The sequence below is a fragment of the Oncorhynchus nerka genome, linkage group LG7, assembly GCF_034236695.1.
Source record: "Oncorhynchus nerka isolate Pitt River linkage group LG7, Oner_Uvic_2.0, whole genome shotgun sequence".
Classification (NCBI taxonomy): domain Eukaryota; kingdom Metazoa; phylum Chordata; class Actinopteri; order Salmoniformes; family Salmonidae; genus Oncorhynchus; species Oncorhynchus nerka.
Genome location: NC_088402.1, coordinates 38,159,925 through 38,178,762, shown reverse-complemented (window position 1 = coordinate 38,178,762; position 18,838 = coordinate 38,159,925). Strand labels below are relative to the sequence as shown.

Below are 18,838 nucleotides of genomic sequence, written 5' to 3'. Positions count from 1 at the left end.
CAGATGTATGATACTTTTTTTTAAACTAGATGATTACTTATTGGATTACTTTTAAATCAGAAAGGATGTTTGTGAAAAAATACATTGACACCTTTCTGTTTTCTCAATGACATTCAATTCAGCACTGAAAAAAGTTGCAATTTTAAGTTTGTTCCACCTGAGCAAGTCTGACCACAAGTCACAGACCATTATTATGATGCACCAAATGTTCTTGATGGATCCATTTTGTCTTCTTCGAATGCTTCTTAAGGGGTAAAGTAATCAGATTATGTCATTAGGAACTGTAACATGATTACATTTAGAAAGTAACCTACCCAACCCTGTTTGTAGGCTAATAGCAATTATGCATGGTGAGAGGTTCAGGAAGTTCATTAATATATTATTTGATATGTCCTTCCTCAAGGGTTCCTAGTATCTTATAGTGACATTTCCTCCTATGAATAGACTAACAAGAACAATAACTAGTATGTATTATCAGTGCAATTAATGCATGATTCCATGACTAGCCTAACATCTCAGGCATTTCTAACAGTAAATTAATATGAGAAGAACTCTGCATAAAATGCATATGCTATTGAAGCATAGAAATGGTCAATTCAGTAGAATAGGGGCTCTATTCAATCTGCGGAGGCTAATGCTCCTGCTTTAGCAGAGACTGCATTCACAGTAAACGCTGCACATGTCGGCTCAATCGGAAATTATCTTTATAGGAATTTGTAACGTTTCCGCTTGGTTAAAATTGGTTTACTCATACCAACGTCAACACGTTTAACTGACTAATAGGCTATGTTAAAACCAACCTCAGTGACGCCCAATGCGCTTGCATAGGCGCGCATTTAAATAGGCGGTCTTGTTTCTGGACCAAATAAATCAAGCATCTATTTGAATCCAAGGAGAGGTGCATTAGCCTACATAATGACGGTATGTAGACACATATGCTTAGTCTGTATGAAAACGGTATTTTTAGTTCATTGCAATTAATTGAATATGAATTTGTGAACCTGCTGTATAAACAAAGTGAATGACAACCTGTCTGTTCTATCTCTACAGCTCTTTTTTATGTTGATGCTAGTCAGTGCTGATGCCAGTATGGCACTACACGCCCGAACTTTCAAAAACGATGATCGTTACTCTGGTCTTTCGTTAGTGTGTGACCGCTGTCCACCTGGAACGTACCTCCGCGCGCCCTGCAGTGCAACGCGAAAGAGCGACTGTGCGGAATGTCCCAATGGGACATACACTGAATTTTGGAACCACATCTCCAAGTGCCTGCGCTGCAGCATGTGCGCCGAGAACCAGGTTGTCAAGCAGGCGTGTTCTCCATCCAACAACTGCGAGTGCGAGTGCAAGGAGGATTACTACTTCAACAAGAGATACGAAGCATGCATCAAACATAAAGAATGTCCCCCCGGGTATGGAGCGAATACTACAGGTATGGCTAAAATAGAGGCCGCGTTTTACATACAGAAAATGTTATACGCCAAATGACTATTTCCACTTAATCTATTTGATTTAAACACTTTCTTATCACCGTTTACAGTCTATAGTTCCATATTCATAGGTTGCATGTTCAGATGTCTCAGTCTCTCCTGATTGTGTTTGTCTTGGTTTGGATTGTAAAAATGACATTTTGGCATCAATAACAAATCTGCGAATTAAAAGGTGGATTAAAGGGATACTTCAATTATTTCATTTATGTAGATATGGTTCATTTCCACGAAAGCAGTCTATAGACATGTAGTGACTGCAATACACACTATGGTTTAGTTCAACTAGCCACGCAAACAATTAGCGAACATGCAAATCAATCCCCCCGTTCAGCATGTATCGAATGTCAAACCCAAATCAAATCTTAAAATGGATTGTGTTCCTCATTTAATTGGTAAAACATGATTTTGAGATAAATAACGTGGCACACATTTCAAAATATTTCCTCAGGTACACCACAACAAGATACAGAATGTGTGCAGTGCCAGGCCGGATTCTATTCTGAAGTTTCCTCCGCAAAAGCGACCTGTCAAGCGCAATCAAACTGCAAAGTTGGTGGACTGCGCGTGGTTCTGAAAGGCCAGGACTGGCACGATACACTGTGCGCCTCATGCCATGACCTCAAAACTCGTGGTAAAACACATTTTAAAATGTGAAAAATACAATATTTATAATGAACTAATCATTTGTGGCCTCTACTGAGTTTAAGTTTCCCAACCATGTTTTTTTAAATTTTCAGATGGAGCTGAATATCTGCATGAAATCCTTCCTACGTTCTTCATTCAACTTCACCAGACGATGGGAATCAAAAGAATGCGTCGGTTAGCAATGAGGCTGCCACAAGACGGAGGCAAGAAACCGCTCATAGGAACGGTCATGAAGCTTAATAGAAGGGGTATTCACGACTTTATGAACAGTTGGGACCAAGGTGCAGGGAACGATCAGGTTAGGAAACTTCCTGAGGTGTTGAGGAAGATAGGGGCCTTCAACATGGGAGACAAACTAGAGCGTAAACTGGCATATATCGACCAGCAATCCAAACTCTGTGAAGAGTTAGTTGAAGTAGCCCAAAATTAGTTCAAGTAGCCTGTCATCCCCATCTTCTGAATAACATCTTGAGCAGGACAGCAAAAAGTTATTCAGTTCAACAGGTGTCCATTCATTTTAAATGGTCCATATAGGGTATGTGGGCTATACAGTCTAGACCAGGGTTCTCCAATAGGTGGCCCGTGGGCCAAATTCTGCGCTTGTTTTTTTTATTTGACCACACAAGTTCTGGGCAAAAAGAAGATGTTTTTTATAGGCCTATATCATTTTCTTTGTTGGACATAAAAGACTGTAAAATCACCAGGAAATCAGCTCAGTCATTTTAATTTAGGAAATCTGTTCCCAAGTATTCCTACACATGCATAGGGGTATACTGTATGTGATTGTATCCCAATGTGATCAAGGTTTGAAATTATTCTGCTTTTGTCAAACACTATATCTGTTTGGGATTCTTGCGGTAGATTTGCAGTGTACAAATGATTTAGAACTATTCAAAAAACATTCCTTACCCCAGGATATTTCAACTGGTGACTATCCGGCAGAATAAAGAAAAAAGGTGCTCTCAGTTTCTGCATAAATCTGATAGATTTTTTGATGGGACAAACCAGCTTTTTCTGTTAAGCTGGGCTGAATCGCGTTTGGGTATACCTTTTTTTCCATTATTTATAACTGTGTTGCGGCCCCCCGACCATGCATTCAAGGAAAAATCGTCCCAAGGCTGAATGTAACTGGGCACCCCATGTCTAGATATATTGTTTCATTAAATGTATCATGTTCCTACCTCTGTTGCAATCAATGGTTACGCCTTCAAACACACACACACACAAAATGTTGCTGTTATGCAAACATGTTTTGTGATTTTGTTGCATTTTAAGAAAGATTTCAAGATTTAAGAAATATATTTGTATTTATTTAAGGCACACTTTTTGGATATGGAAAATGTTCTAATATACTATAAGATAGAATCCATAAAGCTGTCCTTAAATGCTTTTTGCAATAATGTTTCTTCCTTTTCATGTAATTGTTCATGTGAGACACAAGGACTTTGGGCTACTCTTACATAAATGTCTCTCTACACTTCAAAGTAGCATTTTTTTTAATTTGTGAAAAGTTGTCTTTTTTATTTTGCTTTAAACTTTACACGGCACATATGTTTGCAGTAATCTCGGCACCCATAACCAAATAGACTCTTTCGCACACGTAGATATACTATACAGTACACGTTTCTGATCTGCTAAAGCCATTTTTCACCGAGTGTAACCCATGGAATGTGTAATCAGTTCAATAGTCAATAAAAACAATTCAACATACACGCTTGACTTCCTTGCCCTGCATCGTGAAGAGTTTTCATTATTTCAGCTGAAAGATTTAAATTTAATAACTTGACATAAGCATTGCTGTATCCACTCAAATAACATAAACTCTCAATTTATGCAAATAATCTGCAATGAAATAATCCAGTCAATAGCCCAACTATTGTGTGATCTAAGTCATCGCTTACTTTTAGGCTACAGACAATAAACTGAGATCTAGATCTAAAGACGTTTGCTTCTGAATGTTTTAAAGAAGTGCTCCTCTGTGTTCTCCCCAGTCATCATCACCTAGGAAATATCATCAAATCAAATGTATTTATATACATTTTCGCCCCTTAAATGCGCAGTCATGGCCATCATTATCACTGACTGTGCACAATGTCATCCACATTACACAGCCTTTTTGTCTGGTTATCTCAGTAATACTGACAGACGCTGCTGGAGGACATACTTCTCTGATGAATGATTAGGGAGTGTGTGTTAGGCAAGCAGTGTGTCACACCACCCTTGTTTTTAAAGGCAGATGGCCTTCAGATGCTTTCTCATTATGTAAACACAGCAAAACACTGAAGGCTTTTTATGAGTAGAAGGAAAAAGGAAATAGTAGCTGAAGGGGAATTTGAGCATAGTAGTATTCACTTCAATGCATAGCAGCTGGCTCTGGGAAAGTACAGTAAAACTGGATTATACCCTGCTGAGAAGTGACAAAACAGCTGTTGTGTTTCAGGATACATACCTTGTAGGGACCCGGGATCCGTATTGGCCCCGTTCTGAGTACGGATTCGGACCATGGCTCGCATGGAAGTTAGAGAGGCGGACCAGTAGCTGGAAGGTTCAAGCCCAGGGCCTGGCGATAAAAGTCTGGTCTCTGCTCCCAGGCACCATTCACTGCCGTTGTGCCCTTGAGCAAGGCACTTAATAACCCAGCCACACTGATCTGCAACTGACACTATGCTACCACCAACTTACCATCCTGAGACAAGGCCGAGTATAGCCCACAAAGATCTCCGCCACGGCACAACCCAAGGGTGGGCGCCATCCTTGTGTGTGTATGTAATGGAGGTTGGGTATTGTGACAATGAATCAAGCAAAAAAAAGAGAATGTATTTTGATGTATTTATACTTTTTTTACAATGACAACAACAGCACAGTGACAACAAACATCAAAACATGACAATAAACAATATAAGGGGAGGGGGTACCTTTCATAAATACCGACAATTGAAATATTAGGCTATGCTCTATGGTTTACCAATCAAATCAAACTTGATTTCTCACATGCACGGAATACAACAAGTGTGGACCTTACCGTGAAATGCTTACTTAAAGCACTTAACTCTTCCTGAACTACACTGTTGGTTAAGAAAATATTTACTAATATTTGTTTAAACTAAAGTAAAAAATGATAAAAAAGTAACACAATTAAATAGCAATACGAGGCTGTATACAGGGGGCACCGGTACCGAGTCAATATGCGGGGGTACAGGTTAGTTGAGGTCATTTGTACATGTAGGTAGGGGTGAAGTGACTATGTATAGATAATAAACAGCGAGTAGCAGTAGTGTACAAAACAAATAGAGGGGTTGGTCAATGTACCGCTTGCCGTGCGGTACCGCCGTGCGGTAGCAGAGAAAACAGTCTATGGGTGACTGGAGTCTCTGACTATTTTTGGGCATTCCTCTGGCATTCATCTGGCACTGCCTATTATATACAGTTGAAGTTGGAGGTTTACATACACCTTAGCCAAATACATTTAAACTCCGTTTAAATTATTATTTATTTTTTTTACAATTCCTGACATTTAATCCTAGTAAAAATTCACTGTTTTAGGTCAGTTGGGATCACCACTTTATTTTAAGAATGTGAAATGCAAGAATAAGAGTAGAGAAAATGATTTATTTCAGCTTTTATTTCTTTCATCACATTCCCAGTGGATCCGAAGTTTACATAAACTCAATTAGTATTTGGTAGCATTGCCTTTAAATTGTTTAACTTGGGTCAAACGTTTTGGGTAGCCTTCCACAAGCTTCCCACAATAAGTTGGGTGAATTTTGGTTCATTCCTCCTGACAGAGCTGGTGTAACTGAGTCAGGTTTGTAGGCCTCCTTGCTTGCACACGCCTTTTCAGTTCTGCCCACAAATTTTCTTTAGGATTGTGATTGCCACTCCAATATCTTGACTTTGTTGTCCTTAAGCCATTTTACCACAACTTTGGAAGTATACTTGTGACCATTGTCCATTTGGAAGACCTATTTGTGACCAAGCTTTAACTTCCTGACTGATGTCTGAGATGTTGCTTCAATATATCCACATAATTTGCCACATAATCCACCTCTACGCAGACGACACCATTCTGTATACATCTGGCCCTTCTTTGGACACTGTGTTAACTAACCTCCAAACAAGCTTCAATGCCATACAACACTCCTTCCGTGGCTTGCAACTGCTCTTAAACGCTAATAAAACGCTAATAAAACCAAATGCATGCTTTTCAACAGTTCACTGCCGCACCTGCCCACCCGACTAGCATCATTACTCTGGATGGTTCTGACCTAGACAACTACAAATGCCTTGGTGTCTGGCTAGACTGTAAACTCTCCTTTCAGACTCATATCAAACATCTCCAATCCAAAATTAAATCTAGAATCGGCTTCCTATTTTGCAACAAAGCCTCCTTCACTCACGCCGCCAAACATACCCTTGTAAAACTGACAGGTCACGATAACAACACCCTCCCATAGCAAGTGCTCCAGCAGGTATATCTCACTGGTCATCCCCAAAGCCAACACCTCCTTTGGCCACCTTTCCTTCCAGTTCTCTGCTGCCAGTGACTGGAACAAATTACAAACATTGCTGAAGCTGGAGACTTACATTTCCTTCACTAACTTTAAACATCAGCTATCTGAGCAGCTAACCGATCACTGCAGCTGTACAGTCCATCTGTAAATAGCCCACCCAATCTACATATCTCATCCCCATATTGTTTTTATTTACTTTGCTGCTCTTTTGCACACCAGTATCACTACTTACACACCATCATCTGCTCATCTATCACTCCAGTGTTAATCTGCTAAATTATAAATTACTTTGCTACTATCGCCTATTTATTGCCTTACCTCCTCACGTCATTTGCACACACTGTATGTAGACTCTTTTTTTTCCTAATGTGTTATTGACTGCATGCTTGTTTATTCCATGTGTAACTCTGTGTTGTGGTTTCTGTTGCACTGCTTTATCTTGGCCAGGTCGCAATTGTAAATGAGAACTTTTTCTCACCTAGGTTACCTGGTTAAATAAAGGTGAAAATTAAAAATAAATTAAAAATGTAAAATAAAGCTAACTGGATGGAATATGGGGGAAAATGCACCAAATTCTTGTATAATCTTCAACATAGAAATGCTACCAAAAATTATTTACTGAAACTTGTTACAAATTATGTAGTCACCCATAATTCACCAAATTATATTTGGAAAGAGGTAGCAAAGTACTTTAAGTATATGTTTTTGTTTCAGTCTCCTCCATCTCCACTAACCAAAGTTAATTTTAAGGATTTTTTTCTATTCATTTTATTTTTTGTTTTAAAACTTCTCTAGGATAGGTGGGACGGAAGCTGGCAAACATCCAGCGAAAATGCAGAGTGCCAAATTCAAATAAATTACTATAAAATTTTAACTTTCCTGAAATCACACATGCAATACACCAAATTAAAGCTACACTTGTTGGGAATCCAGCCAACATGTCAGATTTGAAAAAGGTTTTACAGCAAAAGCATACGATGCTATTATCTGAGTATAGCACCTCAGCAAACAAACACAGGCAATCATATTTCAACCCACTAGGCGCGACACAAAACGCAGAAATAAAGATATATTTCATACCTTACCTTTGAAGATCTTCCTCTGTTGGCACTCCAATATGTCCCATAAACATCACAAATGGTCCTTTTGTTCGATTAATTCCGTTGATATATATCCAAAATGTCCATTTATTTGGCGCGTTTGATTCAGAAAAACACCGGTTCCAACACATGCGACATGACTACAAACTCAAAAGTTACCTGTATTCCTTCTCCAAACATTTCAAACAACTTTCCTGATACAACTTTAGGTATTTAATGTAAATAATTGATCAAATTTAAGGCGGAATAAACAGCATTCAATTCCGGAGGAAAACAAAGTGGAGCCTGCTTTTCAGGTCACGCGCCACTTTCCTCTACCCTCGTTCTGAACAGTGCTACTTCTTCATTTCTCAAAGGAAAAACCTCAATAATCTACAAGGTTATGTTCTGTTATACTTACAGACATCATTCAAACAGTTTTAGAAACGTCAGAGTGTTTTCTATCCAAATCTACTAATAATATGCATATCTTAGTTTCTGGGCCTGAGTAGCAGGCAGTTTACTTTGGACACGCTTTTCATCCGGACGTGAAAATACTGCCCCCTATCCCAATGAAGTTTTATTTTCTGTTTTAACCACTCCTATAAGAGTTGTAGATTATCAGAAAACAGGACCCAAGTGGTAAATAAATCCCCAGTCCATTTTGAAAATGTCAGAGTTGTGAAACAAAAATTCTAACAAAATGCATAGCGCATAGAATTAAAAAGGTATTGTCGGATATTATTCCTCCTAATCAGACAGTTTTTTTTACATGGACGATACATTGGAGATACTATAAGACAAGTACTGGAAACAATAGAACACTATGACAAATCTGGAAAACCAGGCCTGGTATTCATAGCTGACTTTGAAAAGGCTTTGTCACGGTCGTTATACGAAGGAGACCAAGGCGCACCGTGATATGCGTACTTTCTTCTTTTATTGAAGAAAGAACACAGAACAAACTAACAAAATGACAAAACGAACGTGACGCTATACAAAACGAGTGCTGACAGGCAACTGCACATAGACAAGAACCCACAAATACCCTAGGCAAAATGGCTACCTAAATATGGTCCCCAATCAGAGACAACGATAAACAGCTGCCTCTGATTGGGGAGCAATTCAGGCCACCATAGACATAAATACCTAGACTTACAAAAACACCTAGATATACAAAAACCCCTAGACAATACAAAAACTAACATACCCACCCTAGTCGCACCCTGACTTAACCAAAATAATAAAGAAAACAAAGATAACTAAGGTCAGGGCGTGACAGTTACCCCCCCCCAAAGGTGCGGACTCCCGGACGCAAACCTGAATCTATAGGGAAGGGTCTGCGTGGGCATCTACCCTCAGTGGCGGCTCTGGTTCCTGGTTCTGGATCCCGCCCCCCCTCTTTACACTGGTCCCTCCGCCTTTGTAGAGCTGGACCCTGGATCATCGCCGGAGGCCCCGGGCTGGGGACCGTCGTCGGAGGGCCCGGACTGTGGCCCGTCGCCGGAGGTTACGGACTGTGAAACGTCGCCGGAGGTTCCGGACTGTGAAACGTCGCCGGAGGTTCCGGACTGTGAAACGTCGCCGGAGGTTCCGGACTGGGAACTGTCGCCGAACGCTCTGGACTGGGTACTGTCGCCGGACGCTCTGGACTGGGTACTGTCGCCGGATGCTCTGGACTGGGTACTGTCGCCGGATGCTCTGAACTGCCGATTCGCACTGGATACCTGGTACATGGTGCCGGCACTGGTGGTACCGGGCTGGAGACACGCACCTCAGGGCAAGTGCGAGGAGGAGACATAGGACTTGCTGGACTGTGGAGGCGCACTGGAGGCCTGGTGCGTGGTGCCGGCACTGGTGGTACTGGGCTGGTGACACGCACCTCAGGGCGAGTGCGGGGAGCAGGCACAGGACGTACTGGACTGTGGAGGTGCACTGGAGGTCTGGAGCTTAGAGCAGGCACAACCCGTCCTGGCTGGATGTTTAGAAAGTCTCTTCTTATTATTGGTGTCCTTTAGTTGTGTTCTTTGCAGAAATTCGATCATGAAGCCCTGATTCACACAGTCTCTCCTGTGCAGTTGATGTTGACTGTTACTTGAACTCTGTGAAGCATTTATTTGGGCTGCAATTTCGGAGGACGGTAATTATTTTTTTTTGTGTGTGTGAATTTTACGTCTTTTTCTCCCCAATTTCATGGTATCCAATTGTTTTTAGTAGCTACTATCTTGCCTCATCGCTACAACTCCCGTACAGTCTCGGGAGAGACGAAGGTTGAAAGTCATGCGTCCTCCGATACACAACCCAACCAAGCCACACTGCTTCTTAACACAGCGCGCATCCAACCCGGAAGCCAGCCGCACCAATGTGTCGGAGGAAACATGTGCACCTGGCAACCTTGGTTAGCGCGCACTGTGCCCGGCCTGCCACAGGAGTCGCTGGTGCGCGATAAGACAAGTATATCGCTACCGGCCAACCCCTCCCTAACCCGGACGACGCTAGGCCAATTGTGCGTTGCCCCACGGACCTCCCGGGCGCGGCCAGTTACGACAGAGCCTGGGCGCAAACCCAGAGTCTCTGGTGGCACAGCTGGCCGAGGACGGTAATTCTAATGAACTTGTCCTCTGCAACAGAGGTAACTCTGGATCTGCCATTCCTGTGGAGGTCCACATGAGAGCCAGTTTACTCATAGCTTTGATGGTTTTTGTGACTGCACTTGAAGAAACTTTCAAAGTTCTTGAAATGTTCTGTATTGGCTGACGTTCATGTCTTAAAGTAATGATGGACTGTCGTTTCTCTTTGCTTATTTCAGCTGTTCTTGCCATAATATGGACTTGGTCTTTTATCAAATAGGGCTATCATCTCTATACCCCCCTATCTTGTCACAACACAACGGATTGGCTCAAACGCATTAAGAAGGAAAGAAATTCCACAAATGAACTATTAACAAGGCACACCTGTTAATTGAAAGACATTCCATGTGACTACCTCATGGAAATGGTTGAGAGAATGCCAAGAGTGTGCTAAAGCTGTCATCAAGGCAAAGGGTGGCTATTTGACTATAAAATGTATTTGGATTTGTTTAACACTTTTTTGGTTACTACATGATTCCATACATGTTATTTCATAGTTTTGATGTCTTCACTACAATGTAGAAAATAGTAAAAATAAAGAAAAACCCTTGAATGAGTAGGTGTTCTAAAATTTTGACCGGTAGTGTGTATGTATATATATATATTAACTGCATCATTGTTGGTTAAAACTTGTTGTAACTCACATCCCGTGAATGGGATCATTGTCATCATCTGACACTAATTAGCATAACACAACAAACATAAATATTAATAGAAAATATTCCTATTCATGAAAATCACAAGTGAAATATAATGAAACACAGCTTAGCCTTTTGTTAATCACCCTGTCATCTCAGATTTTTAAAATATGCTTTACAGCCAAAGCAAGACAAGCATTTGTGTAAGTTTATCGATAGCCTAGCATAGCATTATGTCCAACTAGCAGCAGGTAACTTGGTCACGAAAATCAGAAAAGCAATCAAATTAAATCGTTCACCTTTGATGAGCTTCGGATGTTTTCACTCACGAGACTCCCAGTTAGATAGCAAATGTTCCTTTTTTCCAAAAATATTATTTTTGTAGGCGAAATAACTCAGTTTGTTCTTCACGTTTGGCTGAGAAATCGACCGGAAATTGCTGTCAAGACTACGTCGAAAAATATTCCAAATTAGCTCCATAATATCGACAGAAACATGGCAAACGTTGTTTAAAATCAATCCTCAAGGTGTTTTTCAAATATCTATTCGATAATATATCCACCAGGACAATTGGTTTTTCAGTAGGAGCGAGAGGAAAAATGGCTACCCCTGAGAGCCATCAGGTGACCACTTGCGCAATGTAGCCGCTTACGGGTATTCTTCAACATAAAGGCGTGAAACTACGTCACAATGCTGTAGACACCTTGGGGAATACGGAGAAAAAAGGAATCTGGTTGATAGCCCATTCACTGCTCAATAGGGACGCATCGGAACGCAGAGAATTCAAAACATGAGTCACTTCCGGATTGGATTTTTCTCAGGCTTTCGTCTGCTATATCAGTTCTGTTATACTCACAGACAATTTACATTTACATTTAAGTCATTTAGCAGACGCTCTTATCCAGAGCGACTTACAAATTGGTGCGTTCACCTTAAGACATCCAGTGGAACAGCCACTTTACAATAGATATTATAATAGATACATATAATAGATATAATAGATACAATAAATATTTTAAGGGGGAGGGGGTGAGAAGGATTACTTTATCCTATCCTAGGTATTCCTGAAAGAGGTGGGGTTTCAGGTGTCTCCGGAAGGTGGTGATTGACTCCGCTGTCCTGGCGTCGTGAGGGAGTTTGTTCCACCATTGGGGGGCCAGAGCAGCGAACAGTTTTGACTGGGCTGCGCGGGAACTGTACTTCCTTGGTGGTAGGGAGGCGAGCAGGCCAGAGGTGGATGAACGCAGTGCCCTTGTTTGGGTGTAGGGCCTGATCAGAGCCTGGAGGTACTGAGGTGCCGTTCCCCTCACAGCTCCGTAGGCAAGCACCATGGTCTTGTAGCGGATGCGAGCTTCAACTGGAAGCCAGTGGAGAGAGCGGAGGAGCGGGGTGACGTGAGAGAACTTGGGAAGGTTGAACACCAGACGGGCTGTGGCGTTTTGGATGAGTTGTAGGGGTTTAATGGCACAGGCAGGGAGCCCAGCCAACAGCGAGTTGCAGTAATCCAGACGGGAGATGACAAGTGCCTGGATTAGGACCTGCGCTGCTTCCTGTGTGAGGCAGGGTCGTACTCTGCGGATGTTGTAGAGCATGAACCTACAAGAACGGGCCACCGCCTTGATGTTAGTTGAGAACGACAGGGTGTTGTCCAGGATCACGCCAAGGTTCTTAGCGCTCTGGGAGGAGGACACGATGGAGTTGTCAACCGTGATGGCGAGATCATGGAACGGGCAGTCCTTCCCCGGGAGGAAGAGCAGCTCCGTCTTGCCGAGGTTCAGCTTGAGGTGGTGATCCGTCATCCACACTGATATGTCTGCCAGACATGCAGAGATGCGATTCGCCACTTGGTCATCAGAAGGGGGAAAGGAGAAGATTAATTGTGTGTCGTCTGCATAGCAATGATAGGAGAGACCATGTGAGGTTATGACAGAGCCAAGTGACTTGGTGTATAGCGAGAATAGGAGAGGGCCTAGAACAGAGCCCTGGGGACGCCAGTGGTGAGAGCGCGTGGTGAGGAGACAGATTCTCGCCACGCCACCTGGTAGGAGCGACCTGTCAGGTAGGACGCAATCCAAGCGTGGGCTGCGCCGGAGATGCCCAACTCGGAGAGGGTGGAGAGGAGGATCTGAAGGTTCACAGTATCGAAGGCAGCCGATAGGTCTAGAAGGATGAGAGCAGAGGAGAGAGAGTTAGCTTTAGCAGTGCGGAGGGCCTCCGTGATACAGAGAAGAGCAGTCTCAGTTGAATGACTAGTCTTGAAACCTGACTGATTTGGATCAAGAAGGTCATTCTGAGAGAGATAGCGGGAGAGCTGGCCAAGGACGGCACGTTCAAGAGTTTTGGAGAGAAAAGAAAGAAGGGATACTGGTCTGTAGTTGTTGACATCGGAGGGATCGAGTGTAGGTTTTTTCAGAAGGGGTGCAACTCTCGCTCTCTTGAAGACAGAAGGGACGTAGCCAGCGGTCAGGGATGAGTTGATGAGCGAGGTGAGGTAAGGGAGAAGGTCTCCGGAAATGGTCTGGAGAAGAGAGGAGGGAATAGGGTCAAGCGGGCAGGTTGTTGGGCGGCCGGCCGTCACAAGACGCGAGATTTCATCTGGAGAGAGAGGGGAGAAAGAGGTCAGAGCACAGGGTAGGGCAGTGTGAGCAGAACCAGCGGTGTCGTTTGACTTAGCAACGAGGATCGGATGTCGTCGACCTTCTTTTCAAAATGGTTGACGAAGTCATCTGCAGAGAGGGAGGAGGGGGGAGGAGGATTCAGGAGGGAGGAGAAGGTGGCAAAGAGCTTCTTAGGGTTAGAGGCAGATGCTTGGACTTTAGAGTGGTAGAAAGTGGCTTTAGCAGCAGAGACAGAAGAGGAAAATGTAGAGAGGAGGGAGTGAAAGGATGCCAGGTCCGCAGGGAGGCGAGTTTTCCTCCATTTCCGCTCGGCTGCCCGGAGCCCTGTTCTGTGAGCTCGCAATGAGTCGTCGAGCCACGGAGCAGGAGGGGAGGACCGAGCCGGCCTGGAGGATAGGGGACATAGAGAATCAAGGGATGCAGAAAGGGAGGAGAGGAGGGTGGAGGAGGCAGAATCAGGAGATAGGTTGGAGAAGGTTTGAGCAGAGGGAAGAGATGATAGGATGGAAGAGGAGAGAGTAGCGGGGGGAGAGAGAGCGAAGATTGGGACGGCGCGATACCATCCGAGTAGGGGCAGTGTGGGAAGTGTTGGATGAGAGCAAGAGGGAAAAGGATACAAGGTAGTGGTCGGAGACTTGGAGGGGAATTGCAGTGAGGTTAGTGGAAGAACAGCATCTAGTAAAGATGAGGTCGAGCGTATTGCCTGCCTTGTGAGTAGAGGGGGAAGGTGAGAGGGTGAGGTCAAAAGAGGAGAGGAGTGGAAAGAAGGAGGCAGAGAGGAATGAGTCAAAGGTAGACGTGGGGAGGTTAAAGTCGCCCAGAACTGTGAGAGGTGAGCCGTCCTCAGGAAAGGAGCTTATCAAGGCATCAAGCTCATTGATGAACTCTCCGAGGGAACCTGGAGGGCGATAAATGATAAGGATGTTAAGCTTGAAAGGGCTGGTAACTGTGACAGCATGGAATTCAAAGGAGGCGATAGACAGATGGGTAAGGGGAGAAAGCAATATTTTTACAGTTTTGGAAACTTTAGAGTGTTTTCTATCCTAAGCTGTCAATTATATGCATATTCTAGCATCTTGTCCTGACAAAATATCCTGTTTACTTTGGGAATGTTATTTTTCCAAAAATGAAAATACTGCCCCCTAGTCACAACAGGTTTTAAGGGCTTGTAAGTAAGCATTTCATTGTTAGGTCTACACCTGTTTAATTCGGTGCATGCGACGAAAATAATTTGATTTGATATAAGCCCTGTGCAAGACCTTCATTTGAATAATTGTATACCTTACAAAGTTATGTTTTTACATATTGCATCCCATCCCACTGAACTGTGGTGAGAGATACACCCATGTCCTCTTCCAATTTCCTGTTCCCAACATAACTGAGTAGGGATGTTGCTGTTTGGGGAAGAGGCCAACCAGCTTGTATAAGGTGGAAACCATTCCTTTTCCAATATCAAATCAAATCAAATGTATTTATATAGCCCTTCGTACATCAGCTGATATCTCAAAGTGCTGTACAGAAACCCAGCCTAAAACCCCAAACAGCAAGCAATGCAGGTGTAGAAGCACGGTGGCTAGGAAAAACTCCCTAAATAGCAGCATTCCTCAGTTTGATGTCTAGCTCACTTTTAGATCCCACATCAATACCTTTTGAAGAAATACACTTGAATATAGGTTATAATTTAGGCATGTAAAACTAATGGCATCCTACAAGGGTTGGGGTTGATTATATTTCATTACAGTAAATGAAAGGGTCAAATTTTATGAGGATATTCATTTATTCGTCTGTTCCTAAAATTGAGTTTCACTCCAAGAATTGACTGCACTGATATGGAATTGACTCCATACTGAGTGCCTTAAAGTGCTGCAAAGTGTGTGTCCAGAAAAATCACACAAGTGTATCATGCAAAGTGTTCTATTTTGCATTTTGTTAATGCAGCTATTACATAGCCGCGATTACAATTTTGCTATGTGTAGTTCTAGTTCTGAAAACAGACACAGCACATAGCCTATCATACATTTGTTTTGTAAATATATGATGAGGATGTTTTCACTATATGTACACAGATAGTACAGTATAACATGCATGCTGCTGTCACGAAAGCTTTTTTCCCTGAATAGGGTTGTCTGGTTTCTCAGTGCATAACTGACAGCGCATTCAGTCTATGCAAATGACTTTATAAAAGGAAATTTGACTCGAGGTACGTGCTGAGTAGAGCGACATGCTGACTAGACAAAAAAATAGAAAGCATTATATTATACCAATGAGATCTAAATACAGCATCAACTCACCTGCAGCCCATACAAATGCACAAATCATACCCTTCTAAGCAAATAGCATGCTTTGCCTGGCTTTGCTTACGTAGAAATTCTATAAAACCATTAAAAACTCAGTGCTTTTACCATCTTGAGTTTCTCAATTTGAAGATGCTGTACTAAACAAAAAAATATTGAAAAAAGTGTTATTCTGCATGTGAATTGATTGTATGATCCTACAATCTGGTGGTCAATGATCTTTGAGAAACTCAAGACCACCTTGGCCTAGCAGGAAATAGAGTTATTCGGTTGTGTACAGTACTACAATCTTGTGTATTGTGCCAATTTGAATAGAAAAATCATATGGGCTAAAATTATCCCATCTAATTTGACTGTTGCGTATGCTTATGTCAATGACTATTCAACCAACCAAAGCCCTAGAGATACAGTGCCTTCTGAAAGTATTCACATTTTCCACATTTTTTCATGTTACAGCCTGAATTTAGAATGGATAAAGTTTAGATTTTTGGTCACTGTCCTACACACAATAACCCATAATGTCGAAGCAAATTATGTTTTTAGAAACTATTTACAAATGAATTAAAAATGAAAAGCTGAAATATCTTTAGTCAGTAAGTATTCAACCCTTTTGTTATGGCAAGCCTAAATAAGTTCAATATGTAACGGCCGATTCCGGACAGGAGAAGCAGGTCAGACATTTATTCGGGAACTGACATGGGAACATACAAGGAAACAAGACAGGAACAGCGTCTGAACACGGGTAAACGGACATGAGACAAATAATCCCGAAGCAGGGAACGGGAGTTTGGGAACAGACAGATATAGTGAAGGTAATGATACAAGTAATTGAGTCCAAGTGAGTCCAATGATCGCTGATGCGCGTGACGTGGAGAAGGCATGTGTGCGTACTGAAGGTGGTTTGAGTGCGTAGTGCTGGGGATCCTGGCACCAGGGGGAGGAAGAGCGGGAGCAGGCGTGACGTAATAAGTATTAAACTCCTTTGTTATGACAAGCTTAAATAACTTCAGGAGTAAAATTTGCTAAACACGTCACATAATTTGCATGGGCTCACTCTGTGTACAATAATAATGTTTAACGTGATTTTTGAATGACTACCTCATCTCTGTACCCCACACATACAATTATGGAGATGGGTAAGAAATTGAAAATCTCTTTGAATATGGTGAAGTTATTAATTACATTTTGGATGGTGTATCAATACACCCAGTCACTACAAAGATACAGGCATTGTTCCTAACTCAGTTGCCGAAGAGGAAGGAAACCGCTCAGGGATTTCACCATGTGGCCAGTGGTAACTTGAAAACAGTTACAGAGCTTAATGGCTGTGATAGGAGAAAGCTGAGGATGGATCAACAACATTGTAGTTTCTCCACAATACTAGAAAAGTTCAAGGAAAGCCGCACACTCTAGGAGCTCACCCTCCTAGGGAGGGTGACATGTTTGATGCTGAAGTAACGTAGGGACGATATCGAGTGGTTTGCTTAAAAAAATGGGATACAATACTAACCTAATTGACAGAGTGACTAGAAGAAAGCCTGTACAGAATAAAAAATATTCCAAAACATGCACCCTGTTTGCAACAAGGCACTAAAGTAATACTGCAAGAAATGTGGCAAAGCAATTCACTTTTTGTCCTGTATACAAAGTGTTGTGGTTGGGGTAAATCCAATACAACACATTACTGAGTACCACTCTCCATATGTTCAAGCATAGTAGTGGCTGCATCATGTTATCGGTATGCTTGTAATCGTTAAGGACTGGGAAGTTTTTCAGGATACAAAATAAACAGAATGAAGCCAAGTACAGGCAAAATCCTAGAGGAAAACCTGGTTCAGTCTGCTTTCCACCAGACACTGGGAGATTAATTCACCTTTCAGTCGGAGAAAAAACGAAAACACAAGGCCAAATCTACACTGGAGTCGTTTACCGAGAAGACAGTGAATGTTCCTGAGTGGCCGAGTTACAGTTTTGACCTAAATCTACTTGAAAATCTATGGAAAGACCTGAAAATGGTTGCCTAGTAATGATCAAATACCAATTTGACAGCTTAAAGAATTTTGAAAAGAATAATTAGCAGTTGTTGCACAATCCAGGTGTGAATTAGAGACTTACCCAGAAAGCCTCAAAGCTGTAATCGCTACCAAAGGTGCACCTAGAAAGTATTGACTCATGAGTGTGAATACTTATGTAAATGACATATTTCTGTATTTAATTTTCAATACATTTGCACACAAAAATACATGTTTTCACTTTGTCATTATGGGCTATTGTGTGTACATGGGTGAGAATAAAAAATATATATATTTTGAATTCAGGATGTAACACAAGTCAACGGTATGAATAAGTCAACGGTATGAATACTTTCTGAAGGCACTGTACATGGCTCTCAGTCCAAAAAGTATTACATCATATTACAAACACCTTGTACATCAAGGAGACAGACTCATAGTAATTGATAACAATTGATATGTTCGTTCACCTCAATATTGACTCTGTCTGTAAGTCAGAGGCCTGGGTGCCATATCTTGGGCAATATGAGGCGCTGAACATTACGAATTACGTCATTGACAGAAACAACTTGAATTGTTGCATCTCATTGTGTTGTTGTCTTCCGGTGGCTAGCTAAAATGGTCCCTTTCCTAAATTAGCCATGGATGGAAATAAGGATTTGGACTGGTGGTTTTACTTAATTCTCAGTACTGGCCAGTGAGTATAACGGCGATTCTGATCTAACCATAAATGAATACATTGTGCCCCTGGCCTGAGCGAATGGAAGTTATGTAGCTAGATGTAGAATGCGAATGTTAAATAGCTAAAGTTGCCCATGAAAATAAATTAGTGTAGCGAGCAAGGATTTCTATTCTGCCACTGTGTCTTCTTATTGTCTCGGATTTAGGCCTATATATCACAGTCGCAAGGTCCATGAACTA

The 18,838-nt window shown here is 42.1% G+C and overlaps 1 protein-coding gene across 1 annotated transcript; it reads left to right on the top strand.

Moving 5' to 3' along the window:
* Positions 1 to 817: 817 nt before the first annotated feature.
* LOC115131583 (tumor necrosis factor receptor superfamily member 11B-like) lies at positions 818 to 3,845 on the top strand. The gene is made up of 4 exons (XM_029663399.2): positions 818 to 921; positions 1,051 to 1,432; positions 1,939 to 2,121; positions 2,228 to 3,845. The coding sequence occupies exons 1-4, from the start codon at positions 916 to 918 to the stop codon at positions 2,563 to 2,565; spliced, it is 909 nt and encodes a 302-aa protein (XP_029519259.1). The 5' UTR covers positions 818 to 915; the 3' UTR covers positions 2,566 to 3,845.
* The last annotated feature ends 14,993 nt before the right edge of the window (positions 3,846 to 18,838 follow it).

Coding starts and splice junctions, on each gene's coding strand:
- LOC115131583 (XM_029663399.2), top strand. Junction 1,433..1,938: donor GTATGGAGCGAATACTACAG/GTATGGCTAAAA, acceptor ATATTTCCTCAG/GTACACCACAACAAGATACA. Junction 2,122..2,227: donor CCATGACCTCAAAACTCGTG/GTAAAACACATT, acceptor TTAAATTTTCAG/ATGGAGCTGAATATCTGCAT.